The sequence below is a fragment of the Rhinoderma darwinii genome, chromosome 3 (assembly GCF_050947455.1).
Source record: "Rhinoderma darwinii isolate aRhiDar2 chromosome 3, aRhiDar2.hap1, whole genome shotgun sequence".
NCBI lineage: Eukaryota > Metazoa > Chordata > Amphibia > Anura > Rhinodermatidae > Rhinoderma > Rhinoderma darwinii.
In genome coordinates this window covers 425508723-425521040 of record NC_134689.1, presented here as the reverse complement: position 1 = coordinate 425521040, position 12318 = coordinate 425508723, and the positions used below count along the sequence as shown (strand labels likewise).

General features: G+C 43.7%; 1 protein-coding gene across 1 annotated transcript; it reads right to left on the bottom strand.

Annotated features, from left to right (window-relative positions):
• Positions 1-5706: 5706 nt before the first annotated feature.
• On the bottom strand, positions 5707-11961 carry LOC142750684 (olfactory receptor 11L1-like). The gene is made up of 4 exons (XM_075859671.1): positions 11876-11961; positions 11541-11568; positions 7051-7110; positions 5707-6621 (listed from the first exon to the last, which is right to left on the bottom strand). The coding sequence occupies exons 1-4, from the start codon at positions 11959-11961 to the stop codon at positions 5707-5709; spliced, it is 1089 nt and encodes a 362-aa protein (XP_075715786.1).
• Between the last annotated feature and the right edge of the window lie 357 nt (positions 11962-12318).

Here is a 12318-nt window from a genome sequence, read left to right as displayed (position 1 = left end):
CACAAAAAATAAATCATATCATAATCATACCCCCCATCATCTCGCTGCAGATTATACAGTGACTACATTACTGATTAGAGGCAGAATGAACACTTACATTAAGTGACTCAACGGTGACGTCTCAGATTCCAGTTCTTTTTCTCCATCCGGTCCAGACCTCTATGGTGGCTTCTCCCGGTCACAGACAATTTCTGCAGTTTGCCTTCAGCTTCTCACTTTTCCAATATTTCTGCACCTATAAATAAATATAAAGTTATCATTATACCACACACTACGCCCCTAAATATAATAGTGCCATACACTGCACCTCTAATTATAATAGCACCATACACCGTGTCTCACACACACACACACACTGTGCCCCCTGTAGATAGTGCCTGCCATAGAGCCCCCTGTAGATAGTGCCTGCCATAGAGCCCCTGTAGATAGTGTCCCCATACAGACCACCCCTGTATATAGTGTCCCACAAATAACTCCCCCTATAGTGCTCTACAGATAGCCCACCCCTGTATATAGCCCCCTGTAGATATAACCCACCCCTGTATATAGTACTCTACAGATAGCCCAACCCTGTATGTAGCCCCCTGTAGATATAGCCCACCCCTGTATATAGTGCTCCACATATAGTCCACCCCTGTATATAGTGTTTCACAGATAGACCCCTTGTACATATAGTCCACCCCTGTATATAGTGCTCCACTAGATAGTCCACCCCTGTATATAGTGCTCCACAGATAGCCCACCCCTGTATATACTATATACAAGGGTGGGCTATCTGTGGAGCACTATATACAGGGGTGGACTATATGTACAAGGGGGCTATATACAGGGGTGGGCTTTCTGTGGAGCACTATAGGGGGATCTATTTGTGGGACACTATATACAGGGGTGGGCTATATCTACAGGGGGACTATATACAGGGGTGAGCTATATCTACAGGGGGACTATATACAGTGGGACTATATCTACAGGGGGCTATATACAGGGGTGGGCTATATCTACAGGGGGACTATATATACAGGGGGACTATATACAGGGGTGGGCTATATACAGGGGTGGGCTATGTCTACAGGGGGACTATATAAAGGGGTGGGCTATATCTACAGGGGGACTATATACAGGGGTGGGCTATATCTACAGGGGGACCATATCTACAAGGTTGGGCTATATCTACAGGGGCTATATACTATATAGCCCCCCCTGTAGCTATAGCCCACCCCTGTATATGGTGCTCCATAGATAGCCCACCCCAGTATATAGCCCCCCTGTAGATATAGTCCCCCTGTATATAGCCCACCCACTGTAGAAATAGTCCACCTGTATATAGCCCACCCCCTGTAGATATAGTCCACCTGTATATAGCCCACCCCCTGTAGATATAGTCCCCCTGTATATAGCCCACCCCCTGTAGATATAGCCCCCCTGTAGATATAGTCCCCCTGTATATAGCCCACCCCCTGTAGATATAGTCCCCCTGTATATTACCCACCCCCTGTAGATATAGCCCCCCTGTAGATATAGTCCCCCTGTATATAGCCCACCCCCTGTAGATATAGCCCCCTGTAGATATAGTCCCCCTGTATATAGCCCACCCCCTGTAGATATAGCCCCCCTGTAGATATAGTCCCCCTGTATATAGCCCACCCCCTGTAGATATAGTCCCCCTGTATATTACCCACCCCCTGTAGATATAGCCCCCCCTGTAGATATAGTCCCCCTGTATATAGCCCATCCCTGTAGATATAGCCCCCCTGTATATAGCCCCCGCAGATACAGCCACACTTTTATTACAATTTTTTTTAAAAACTATTCAAACTCACCTTATTCCCGCTCCCACGCCGTCCGGCAGCCACGGAGACCTGCTCTCTTCTGCGCAGGTCTCCAGGGGGTTGAACGCAGCGTCTATGAAAGGCGCTGATTGGCTGGGCAGGGTGACTTTCCCTGCCAGTCAGTCAGCGCCTTTCATCGACGGAAGCGTCACTGGTACAAAAGGTACCAGTCGCTTCATTCGCGGAGAGGCGCTGAATGGCCGGGCACGGAACGTGCCCGGTCATTCATTGCTTCTAATTGTACCTGTGTCCTTGCGACACAGGTACAATTATAGTGCAGGAGGAGGGGGCGCTGGCACCCCCCTCTGAACTGCGCCCGGGGCACGTGCCCCGCCTGCCCCCCCCTAGCTTCGCCCCTGATCATGACCATCACATGTTCGGTACCTGAATAAATAAGGTCCCGATCATGTCTCTGGGACCAGAGGCAGGTGACAGCAGCGCAATCCGGGTGTCAGCACTATTCTGAGACACCCGGATCTTGCTTTTAACATCCACCGTGAATTCACGTCGGCACTGCACAGAGCCCAGCAAGTGCCGACGTGAATTTACTGTGGGTGGTCGGGAAGCGGTTAAACTAGGGCTGAGGAGGGAGGTCAATGTAGAAAATAAAGGGGTAAGTCAGGTTATAGAGGGGTCAGACTATATTGGTGGGGGGAGAAATAGACTGTGGGGAGAGGACTAGACATCAGGATAAGGAGATCCTTTTGTTAAAAAACAGCAATGAAAAAAAAAAAAAACATATAATGTAAAATAATGACATTTCTGATACCAAACATGGTGTCATGGAGTTCGTTAGGTTAATACACAATCAATAGAGCCAGTGATGACAGGGCAACTCCAACAGGATCCAATGCATCCAACGCTGACCGACGAGGTTGCCTTCCACGCAGGGACAGCACACAGTCCCCAAAATCAGGAAATCACAGGAAACTCCTCAGAGTGCCGGCCTCAGCTTCAGCTCTCAGTAAAGTCTTCATCCAGGAGTTCTACATCCTCCCCAGGACAAGCCCTTATATACCCCTCAGGGGGAGGAACATCTTGGCAGTTTCTAGTCACCATGATTTGTTATAATGACTTTAGTTTGTATTTCTACTGTCTGTATGTGAGTTGTGTCTTTTGTACTATTATGTGTATTGCTCGTCTATTGTCTGCCCCAGCCAGGATGAGAACACAGTAGGGGGAGATAACTGGATCTGCTTGATTTGTTGGTCTGCACACTAGCTGAGTGATGGTGGTGCCTCCTGATGACCCCCTGTGGAGACTGGACAATGAGGACACTTTATGTCTCGTGGCTGCACCTCTGACTCATCTGATTGTCCATATGCAGGAGACACGACCTGTGGTACCTGATTACAGAATCATTCCTCTCTGCTGAGGGCTCACAATAAACTACACATAATTCACCGTCACAACTGTTTTAACTGCATCTCTGGAGATGCCTGGTTGACCTTTTGCATCTCCAAAGGTGCAGGCTTCATCTTTTTGCCTCTCCTGAGGTGCTAGATCCTTGTTTTGTGGATCTCTACAGGTGTAATGGCACTTTACACACTCTGTGTGGTTAAAAATAAAAGCACTGATGCACCATTGATGGGGTTGACTCACAGCAGTGTTCTGAGCCCTCACAGGGGATTTGGGGGGGCATACTCACATTTTGTGGTGACCACCCCAAAATGTCAAAATTGCACTCTGGGTGCTATGTAAGCACTATGGCTTTACAGTGAGGTGGTAGAGAAAGTACATTGATGTTGATGGTTATATATTAATGTTGATGGTAATACAATAATTGACCAATAGAGAAAAATGCTTTATTTGGTATTCATTATTTCTAAGGATAATTAGGAGAAAATGTTAAAGATATTTAAATACAATATGAAGATACACTATATGGAGAAAAGTATTGGGACACCTACACATTACACCTGCATGATTTTTTATGACATCCTATTCTAAATCCACAGACATTAATATGAAGTTGGTCTCCACTTTGCAGCTAAAACAGCTTCCACTCTTCTGGGGGCTTTATATAAGATTTTGGGCTGTCTGTGGGAATTATTGCCTATTCAACCAGAAGAGCATTTGTGAGGCCAGATACTGATGTTGGGGGAGGGGTTCTGGCTCGCAATCTCTGTTCTAGTTCATCACAAAAGTGTTAGATGGGGTTGAGGCCAGAGCTCTGTGCGGCCATTGTCAAGTTCTTCAACACCAAACTCTCCCAACCATGTCTTTATGGACCTTGTGCACTGGGGCGCTGTCATACTGGAACAGAAAAGGGCCAAACCCCAAACTGTTCGCACAAAGTTGGAAGCTACAATTGTCCAAAATGTCTTGGTGTGCTGAAGCATTAAGGTTTCTCTTCACTGGAGCTAACGGGCCTAGGCCAACCCCTGAAAAACAACCCCAAAGCATTCCCTCCTCAAACAAACTTTACGGTTGGCACAATGCAGTCAGGCAGGTGACGTTCTCCTGGCATTCACCAAACCCAGACTCGTCCAGACTGCCAGATAGAAAGCTGTTCGGAGCTGTTCAAAAATATTTACCAAATATATTAAACAAAAGATAGATAATGTTCAAGTCAATTCATAGATATCTTATACATTCACTACTAATCAATACAATAAGTGAAATACAGCAGTGTACAGTGATCTCAGGACCAGAAAGCAGAGCTAATAATCAAACTACAGTCCCAGCCACATCAGCTGCCCAGCTTGTAAACATTAGGGACAACACAGCAACGCCCTGTGCAGAAAAAGTGCATTTTCCTTTTACTTATTTGATTTTTTACATTCAGGTTTGCTGAAATAAATCATAAGATTAACCCTAGTACAGACTTTCTAAAAGCATAACAGATGTTCACAGATTCTAATTCTGGATTGTGCGAAAACAAAATATTGCATTTGAAGATACCATAAGTGAGATTTTCCATTACTACACTATGTGGACTTCCCTCCTTATTATTTAGTTTAGATGTTGCAGATGCGCCCATTGTGAATGGGTGCATATAATCAAGCACACAGCCATCCAATCTCCATAGCAAAATATTGGTTGTAGTACTAAAAAGGTCAGTGACAGTGGCACTGTCATAGGATACCGGTCTGCTAGATCTGCCCGGTAGATAATAGCAACTGCTATTATTGTGAAGTGGAGACGTCTAGGAGTAACAACAGCTCAGCTATGAAGCGTTAGACCTTGTAAACTGATAGAGTGAGACGGCTGAGTGGTGAGTGGGTGAGAGTTTGGTGTGGAGGAACTTGAGTAACCTCCATAGAGCCCTGCCCTTTGGGATGATTTGGAACGCAGGTTGCATGCCAGACCTTCTTGTCCAACATCAGTGTCTGACCTCAAAAATGCTCCTTTGGCTGAATTTGCACAAATTTTCACAAACACCCTCCAAAACCGGTGGAAAGCCTTCCCAGAATAGCTGCTAAAGGGGGCCCAACTCCCTATGAACACCCATGGTTTTGGAATGGTATGTCAAATAATCTCATAAAGGTAATGGACAGGAGTCCACATAGTTTTAACTATATAATGTACTATGCAGTTTATAAAAACACCCAATTCCTGAAATCACTCCATAAAAAGTGCTGCTGTTATTTAAATAGATGGCCCATCTTGGCTTAAAGGCTCAGTGGGGCTACACATGACACACAACACCTTAAACACCAACATGGCATGGTTGAGGTCCAGTGGTCAGTCAATCAGCCAAGTGGGACATTCAATTTACATAGAGGGTGTGCTTTCACGGAAGTCATGCAATGGAAGTTGTAAGAGCAGATGATCTTTGGCCATCTATTAGATATCTTAGGTTTATGAGGTTACAGATTCCCTTTATATATAATAATTATAATATTCAACTTTTTGTTTGGAGATTTTACAAAAATCAAATGATATTTTTTAGATTTTCAAAGACTTCCATGATGTCTTTGTTCCTCAAACTATAAATTACTGGGTTAAGCAATGGAGTCACCACCGTGTAGAGCAGAGAAGTGATTTTACCCAAAATTAATAACTTTCCACCTGCTGGAACCACATAAACTGATATCAATGTTCCATTAAATATCGAGACCACGGTCAAGTGTGAGCTGCAGGTGAAGAAGGCTTTTTGTCTCCCGCTCTCTGATCGGATTTTCAGGATAGTGAATATGATACAGACATAAGAGGCCACAATTATCAAAAACGGACAAGCAATTATACAAAAACCTATTATGAAAGTCTGGACCTGGAGTATGAAGATATCTGAGCATGAAAGCTCCACAATAGGTTTGTAGTCACAAAAAAAATGGTCAATCACATTAGCTCCACAGAACTTCAGCCGTCCTATTGTCACCGCATTTATCAATGTCATCAAGAATCCCAGAGTCCAGGTAGTAACAATAGACTTCACACAAAATGACTCATTCATAGTAATATTGTAGTGCAGGGGGTTGCAGATAGCAATATAACGGTCATAAGACATCACTGTTAGAAGAAGACACTCAACACCTTCTAAGGATCCAAACACATCAAATTGAACTATACAGGCAGTGAACGACATGGTGGCCCCTTCATGGAGCACTACACCAAACATGTTGGGAATGATATCAGTGGCTAGTAAGATATCATATAATGATAGGTGCGTGAGGAAAAAGTACTTGGGAGAATGGAGACTTCTTTTCATAAACACTAACATAATAATGAAAATATTTCCAACCATGGTCAAGCAGTACATGATGAGCAGAAAGAAGAAGAGCAGATACTTGAGCTTGTGAAGACCTGGAAATCCCAGGAGATGAATACTGGAGATATTGTTCCTCATCTAAAGGATAAAACAAAAATATCCTTCATGGAGCTAATTTTCCACTTAAGTGAAGGATAATTCCAATAGTTTATATCTCTATTCTAAATATATCAGACGTTAATATGTTACTTATATTACTTTGGCCTCTTGTGCTATTTTTTAATTTTACATATTGTGTTGAATTTACTTCAATCAACACAGGAATGCCTTCAGGCAAGCAAAAACCCTTATTTCCTGACTACCCACAATTTAATAGGAAAATAAACTAACAAATTTTATTAAGCTACGTGTAGCAAAGCAAGTTTTTACGCCTTACCAAAGGTTCATAAAAATAAGAACCCTATCCCTGGAAGACCTATAGTGTCGGGAAACGACAACCTTACACAGGGCATAAGTCTTTATGTGGACGAGATTCTGTCCCCTTTTGTTTCTGCCCTGTCATCTCACCTTAAGGATACTAAAGACACCGTCACCAGGATTCAGGAGATCAATGTCACCCCCACCACTCTGTTAGCGAGCATAGACGTGGAGTCATTGTACACTAACATTCAGCACGACCTAGGTCTCACTGCAGTTAAATATTTTCTGAGCACCAAAGGCACCCAATTTCATCGTCATAATAATTTCGTTCTATCACTATTACGTTTTTTACTCACTCATAATTTTTTCACTTTTGATGCCAAATATTATCATCAGATAAAAGGCACGGCCATGGGCACTGTTTGTGCACCTTCCTATGCCAACCTTTTCTTGGGTTGGTGGGAAGACACCATTGTCTTTTCCGACGATCTACTTTTCTTTACGTCACATATCTCCTTTTGGGGTAGATATATCGATGACATTCTCATCCTTTGGGATGGGGATGTCAACATCTTCACTGACTTCATGTCTATGCTCAACACCAATTCTATTGGTATGAAATTCACCTTTGATATAAACGATCGGGTAATTGATTTCCTGGACCTTAAGATCTCTCTGGACCCTGTTGGCGGTGTCCAAACTGATATATTCCGGAAAGCTACAGCGACCAATAGTTTCCTGCACTGGAACAGCCATCACCCACCTGCCCTGAAGAGAGGGATACCTATCGGCCAATACCTACGAGCCAAACGCAACTGTTCTGATGAGTCATCTTTTCAGAAAGAATGCGATGGTCTTTACCATAAATTCTTGGCACGGGGGTATCCTAAAAAGTGGCTCCATAGGGCCTATGCTAGGGCCAGGGCATCTCAAAGATCTGAACTACTCTCTGATAGAGGTGCTGTATCCGTATTGCCACCATCGTCCAATGCCATTCGTTGCATTGGCACCTTTGACGTGTGCTTCTCCCAGGTGGTTGGCGTTCTGAGAAAACATTGGTCTATCCTTACCGCTGACCCAGATTTAGTGGAGGTACTCCCGGCCAACCCTGCTATTACCTATCGTAGGGGTAAAAATCTCCGTGATTTTTTTGGTACATAGCCATTATTCCCCCATCTCCCATAATACACCATCTACATGGCTAAAATCACCTGTAACTGGCTTCCACCCCTGCGGTAAGTGTTCCTTTTGTCCTCTGATGCCTAGAGTTAGAAGTTTCACTAACCCCTCAGATAATAGACTATATCACATTAAGCAATTTCTTAATTGCCAGAGTAGCGGGATCATCTATTTGGCTAAATGTCCCTGCCCGAAATTATATGTCGGTAAGACCCTGCAGGAATTGAGGAGGAGAGTATCGAGACATCTTAGTACCATCAATCTGAAAGAGGATACCACTCTCTCTAGACATATGCATAGGTTCCATTCTGATAACCCCAAGCTACTCCAATTCTGGGGCATTGAACAACTAAAATTGGGACCCAGGGCTGGCAACCTAGATCGAAAACTCCTACAGGAGGAAGCACGCTGGATCCACCGCCTTGGTACCATGACCCCTCAGGGATTAAATGAGGGTTTCACTTATAGTGCCTTTCTTTGATCCGTTCTGCATTTCCCTTCATGTACTGTATGGATGTCTCCATTGTCTACTGTTATTCCTTATAATCTCTGTATCGTTTATACTCGTATACGATCAGTTAGTGCTTTTGGTTTAGATTAATCGCCTGTATTATGTAAATTTTGCCCCCTCTTAATAGGGTGGCTCTATCTCTATTTATGTTATGGTTTATCTTACTATGGAATCACCATTTATGACCATATATGTATTTTAATGTGCGGCCGCGAGTATTAATTTTGTTCTATTATACTCATTATATACATTCAAGAATTCATCTACATATGGAGTATATATTATCCCTACTGGGATATTGGATATGCCTATCATTGATAGGTACACCATTATGGGTAAAAAGGAGGGCTGCGGTCACTAGGGTCCATGACTGAGAGTGGGAGGGACATTCTTGACATTCTTGACATTTATGTCTTATTCAGATTGTTTTGTCTGATTATGTATCGTTGTGTTCCCCTCTGATTGTACTGTGCAGTTGTATATAGTGTAGACTGCTCCTGCAGCCCCGATTGGGCGTCCCTTGCCAAAACGGGGGACATCACTATTCTCTGTGTTAGGGGCCAGCTGACATTTACGGCGCACACGCTGGTTTGTCAAGTTTCTGTGGCTGTCTATACTCTTCTAAGTCGCTATTATGTCATGTTGCGATTGCGCACCTTTCCCATACCAAAGTAGGCAATGTCGACTCTGTTTTTACCACTATTTTTCTAAGTCCGATGTGGACATTGTTGCGCACGCGTGTTGCTATTATAATAATATCATTATGTGCCTGCTCTAAGTCCGGAGTGACAGCTACGGCGCTTGCTCCGACTTGCAATACTTTCTGCTGTTGCCTTAGTGCTCATCATTTTTCTAAGTACCTATTATGTGCCATGGCGCATGCGCGGCTATCTTGAAGGAGTATATCACGGGGCGTCTACTCTATGTCCGTATTGTCAGCTACGGCGCTTGCGCTGATCCCTGATGTAGTAGTGTTTTCTCTCAGCATTTTTCTAAGTCCCTGCTATGGCTTACTGCTCATGCGCGTCTTCACTAACTAATTTGACAGTGTGTCCATGTCGCTCGTTGCCTCCTATTGGCTCTTCACTATGATGATCTCTATTGGCCGGGCTGTTTCATCTGGTCTTTGCGCTGTCCTGAAGTGTCTGATTGGCGGCCCGTTCGTATACACGCCCTCCATTTACGTCACTCCACATTGCCATAAAGGTCTCTGTCTTCTCGCCGCGTCGCCACTAGCCCCATGTACCCCTGAGGACGCTACCAGTTAGCGAAACATGTCGGGGGGGCTTTAAAGTGTGTTTTTAATTCCTGTCCTAGCCGAATTTGATGCTGATTCACTAAGTGTGGCTTCTATCTTGTAACTGACTCCAATTCAGTCAGTATTCACCCTGGCCGTTTGAATGATCTGCCGAGCCTTCCAGCTGGCTGTTTTCACTTTCACTTCGGCACCGTGACAGTGATAATTTTAAACTGACGTTTATGTGGTCTGTCTTTTTGCTACACGTAGCTTAATAAAATTTGTTAGTTTATTTTCCTATTAAATTGTGGGTAGTCAGGAAATAAGGGTTTTTGCTTGCCTGAAGGCATTCCTGTGTTGATTGTATATGATTGTATATTGTATATTTTACCTGCTGACTACCCAGGGTCACAATTGCTCTCTGTTGAATTTACTTCAATGGTACAATATAAGTGCAAATTAAGGCCGAATTCAGATGAACGTGGTGAAACCCGGATGTGGAAAAATGACCGTTTTTCACATCCGACCTGCCCCCGTGTGGGTCCTGTTTTCACGGATCGCTATGAACTTAAGTTTATCGAGGGATCTGTGCAAACTGAACATAATGGGACATGTTCTATTTTTCAATGGACCCTTCACAGGGTCCATTAAAACAACAGCCGTGTGAACGGCCCGATTGATATACATGCATCGATGTGACGGACGTTGTTTTAACAGCCATCACACGGACGTATACCACGGTCGTCTGAATTTGGTCCATCAAGTTTAACCTATCAATTAACAGGGTTGACCCAGAGGAGGCAAAAAACCCTACGGGGCAGTTGCAAATTGGCTGCTTTAAGGGGATAACAACTCCTGACACTATTGAAGAACGGAGAACAAATTCCTTGACCAGAGGATTAATGTGTGCCTTTTATAATGCTGGTGTCTTCTTATTTACCATTTATAACATGACTCTTCTTATGTGGCACCAGGGCCCAGGTGTGACTGCTACCTCTGCATCCCGTATGGCAATGCCCCTACCCTGGATACCCAACCCAGCTCCAAGAACTACAGAGTTACGAAAGATAATAATTCTGTTCTGTGATGTATTCATGCACTGAAAGTCTGAAAATCAGCTCTCGGCCAGAGTTATGTAGTTATAGTTTCCCTGAAAGCTTTACTTACCCGAGGATCACTGTTTTGGAGATCTTCTGCTGTATTCTACTATGGCAGAACTGAATACGCTGCTGGTCGTGGCAACACAACGATCAAGCTGCGCTGTCATGAGCCATCCTTGAGTTTATCAAGGAAGAACCTCAACTGATACAACCAGTGACCATGGCTATTGTGCATATTAGACTCTGTTCACATCTGTATCGTGGCTTCCGTTTATAATGATTGCCAAAACGCAGTACCGGATCGGTGATAAGATGGATATCACCAGCGCCCTATGGACCCCAGTGTCTTACATGGGCCTTCAACTCAAATGTGAATAGAGCCTTACATGCATAGAGGGTCATCGATAAAAAAAAGTCACTGACAGTAAGGAAACAGAACAAACGGAAGGAAAAATCTAAATGGAAGCTGAATAGCAGTAGCGGGACAGAGAAACAGTTGTAGAAATCAATGCTCAGACACCGAACAACACATTCATCATTCCACCATTCCCTGAGCACATAACGTAGATCCAGTACACACCATGGATTTTTTTGTAGTAAACAAATTTACCAACGTCAGTGTTCTTTTATCTTCTAACCTGGTAAAAAAGAAGGCAGAAAATATGAACTATGGGATAGCAAAGGTGTGGTAAAATCATTTTATACATTTCCATTCTGTCCCAAAGCTTCAGTTATTACTCCTTGGGGAACTTACTGTCTTTGTCTGTCGTGTCCACATAGAAATATAGTTATTCCTAAAGTCTAGTAAATAACATTGTAAATTTAGTGTAACATTACCTAATAACAATAAAAACATATAAAACATATATTCATTCTATATTTATATATTCTAATTTTCTAGTAACAATTCTAAAACTGGTGGAAAAAAAAAAAGTCCAAACTTACCTCCATATCTGGCACTGAAGGTCTTGCATCTCTGCCTGCATGGCTTGTGTCATCGTCAAGGTCTCGGGTTCACCAGCAGGGTCCATGGCCTGAGCGTACTGTCACGGTCTGTGGGTATGTGGACCCACTACGCCACACCGCCATAGCGGGGAGACAGCTGGCGAAACTACAGAGAACCCAATCATTACAAAGTCCCGCACAAGGGTACCTGAATAGTCCAGACAGTCCAGACAGTGTAGATAATGCCACACTAGCCTCTGTATATAATGCCACAATGAACTCTGTAGATAATGCCACAGTGCCCTCTGTAGATAATGCCACAGTGCCCTCTGTAGATAATGCTACACTGCCCTCTGTAGATAATGCCACAGTGCCCTCTGTAGATAATGCCACACTGCCCTCTGTAGATAATGCTACACTGCCCTCTGTAGAAAATGCTACAC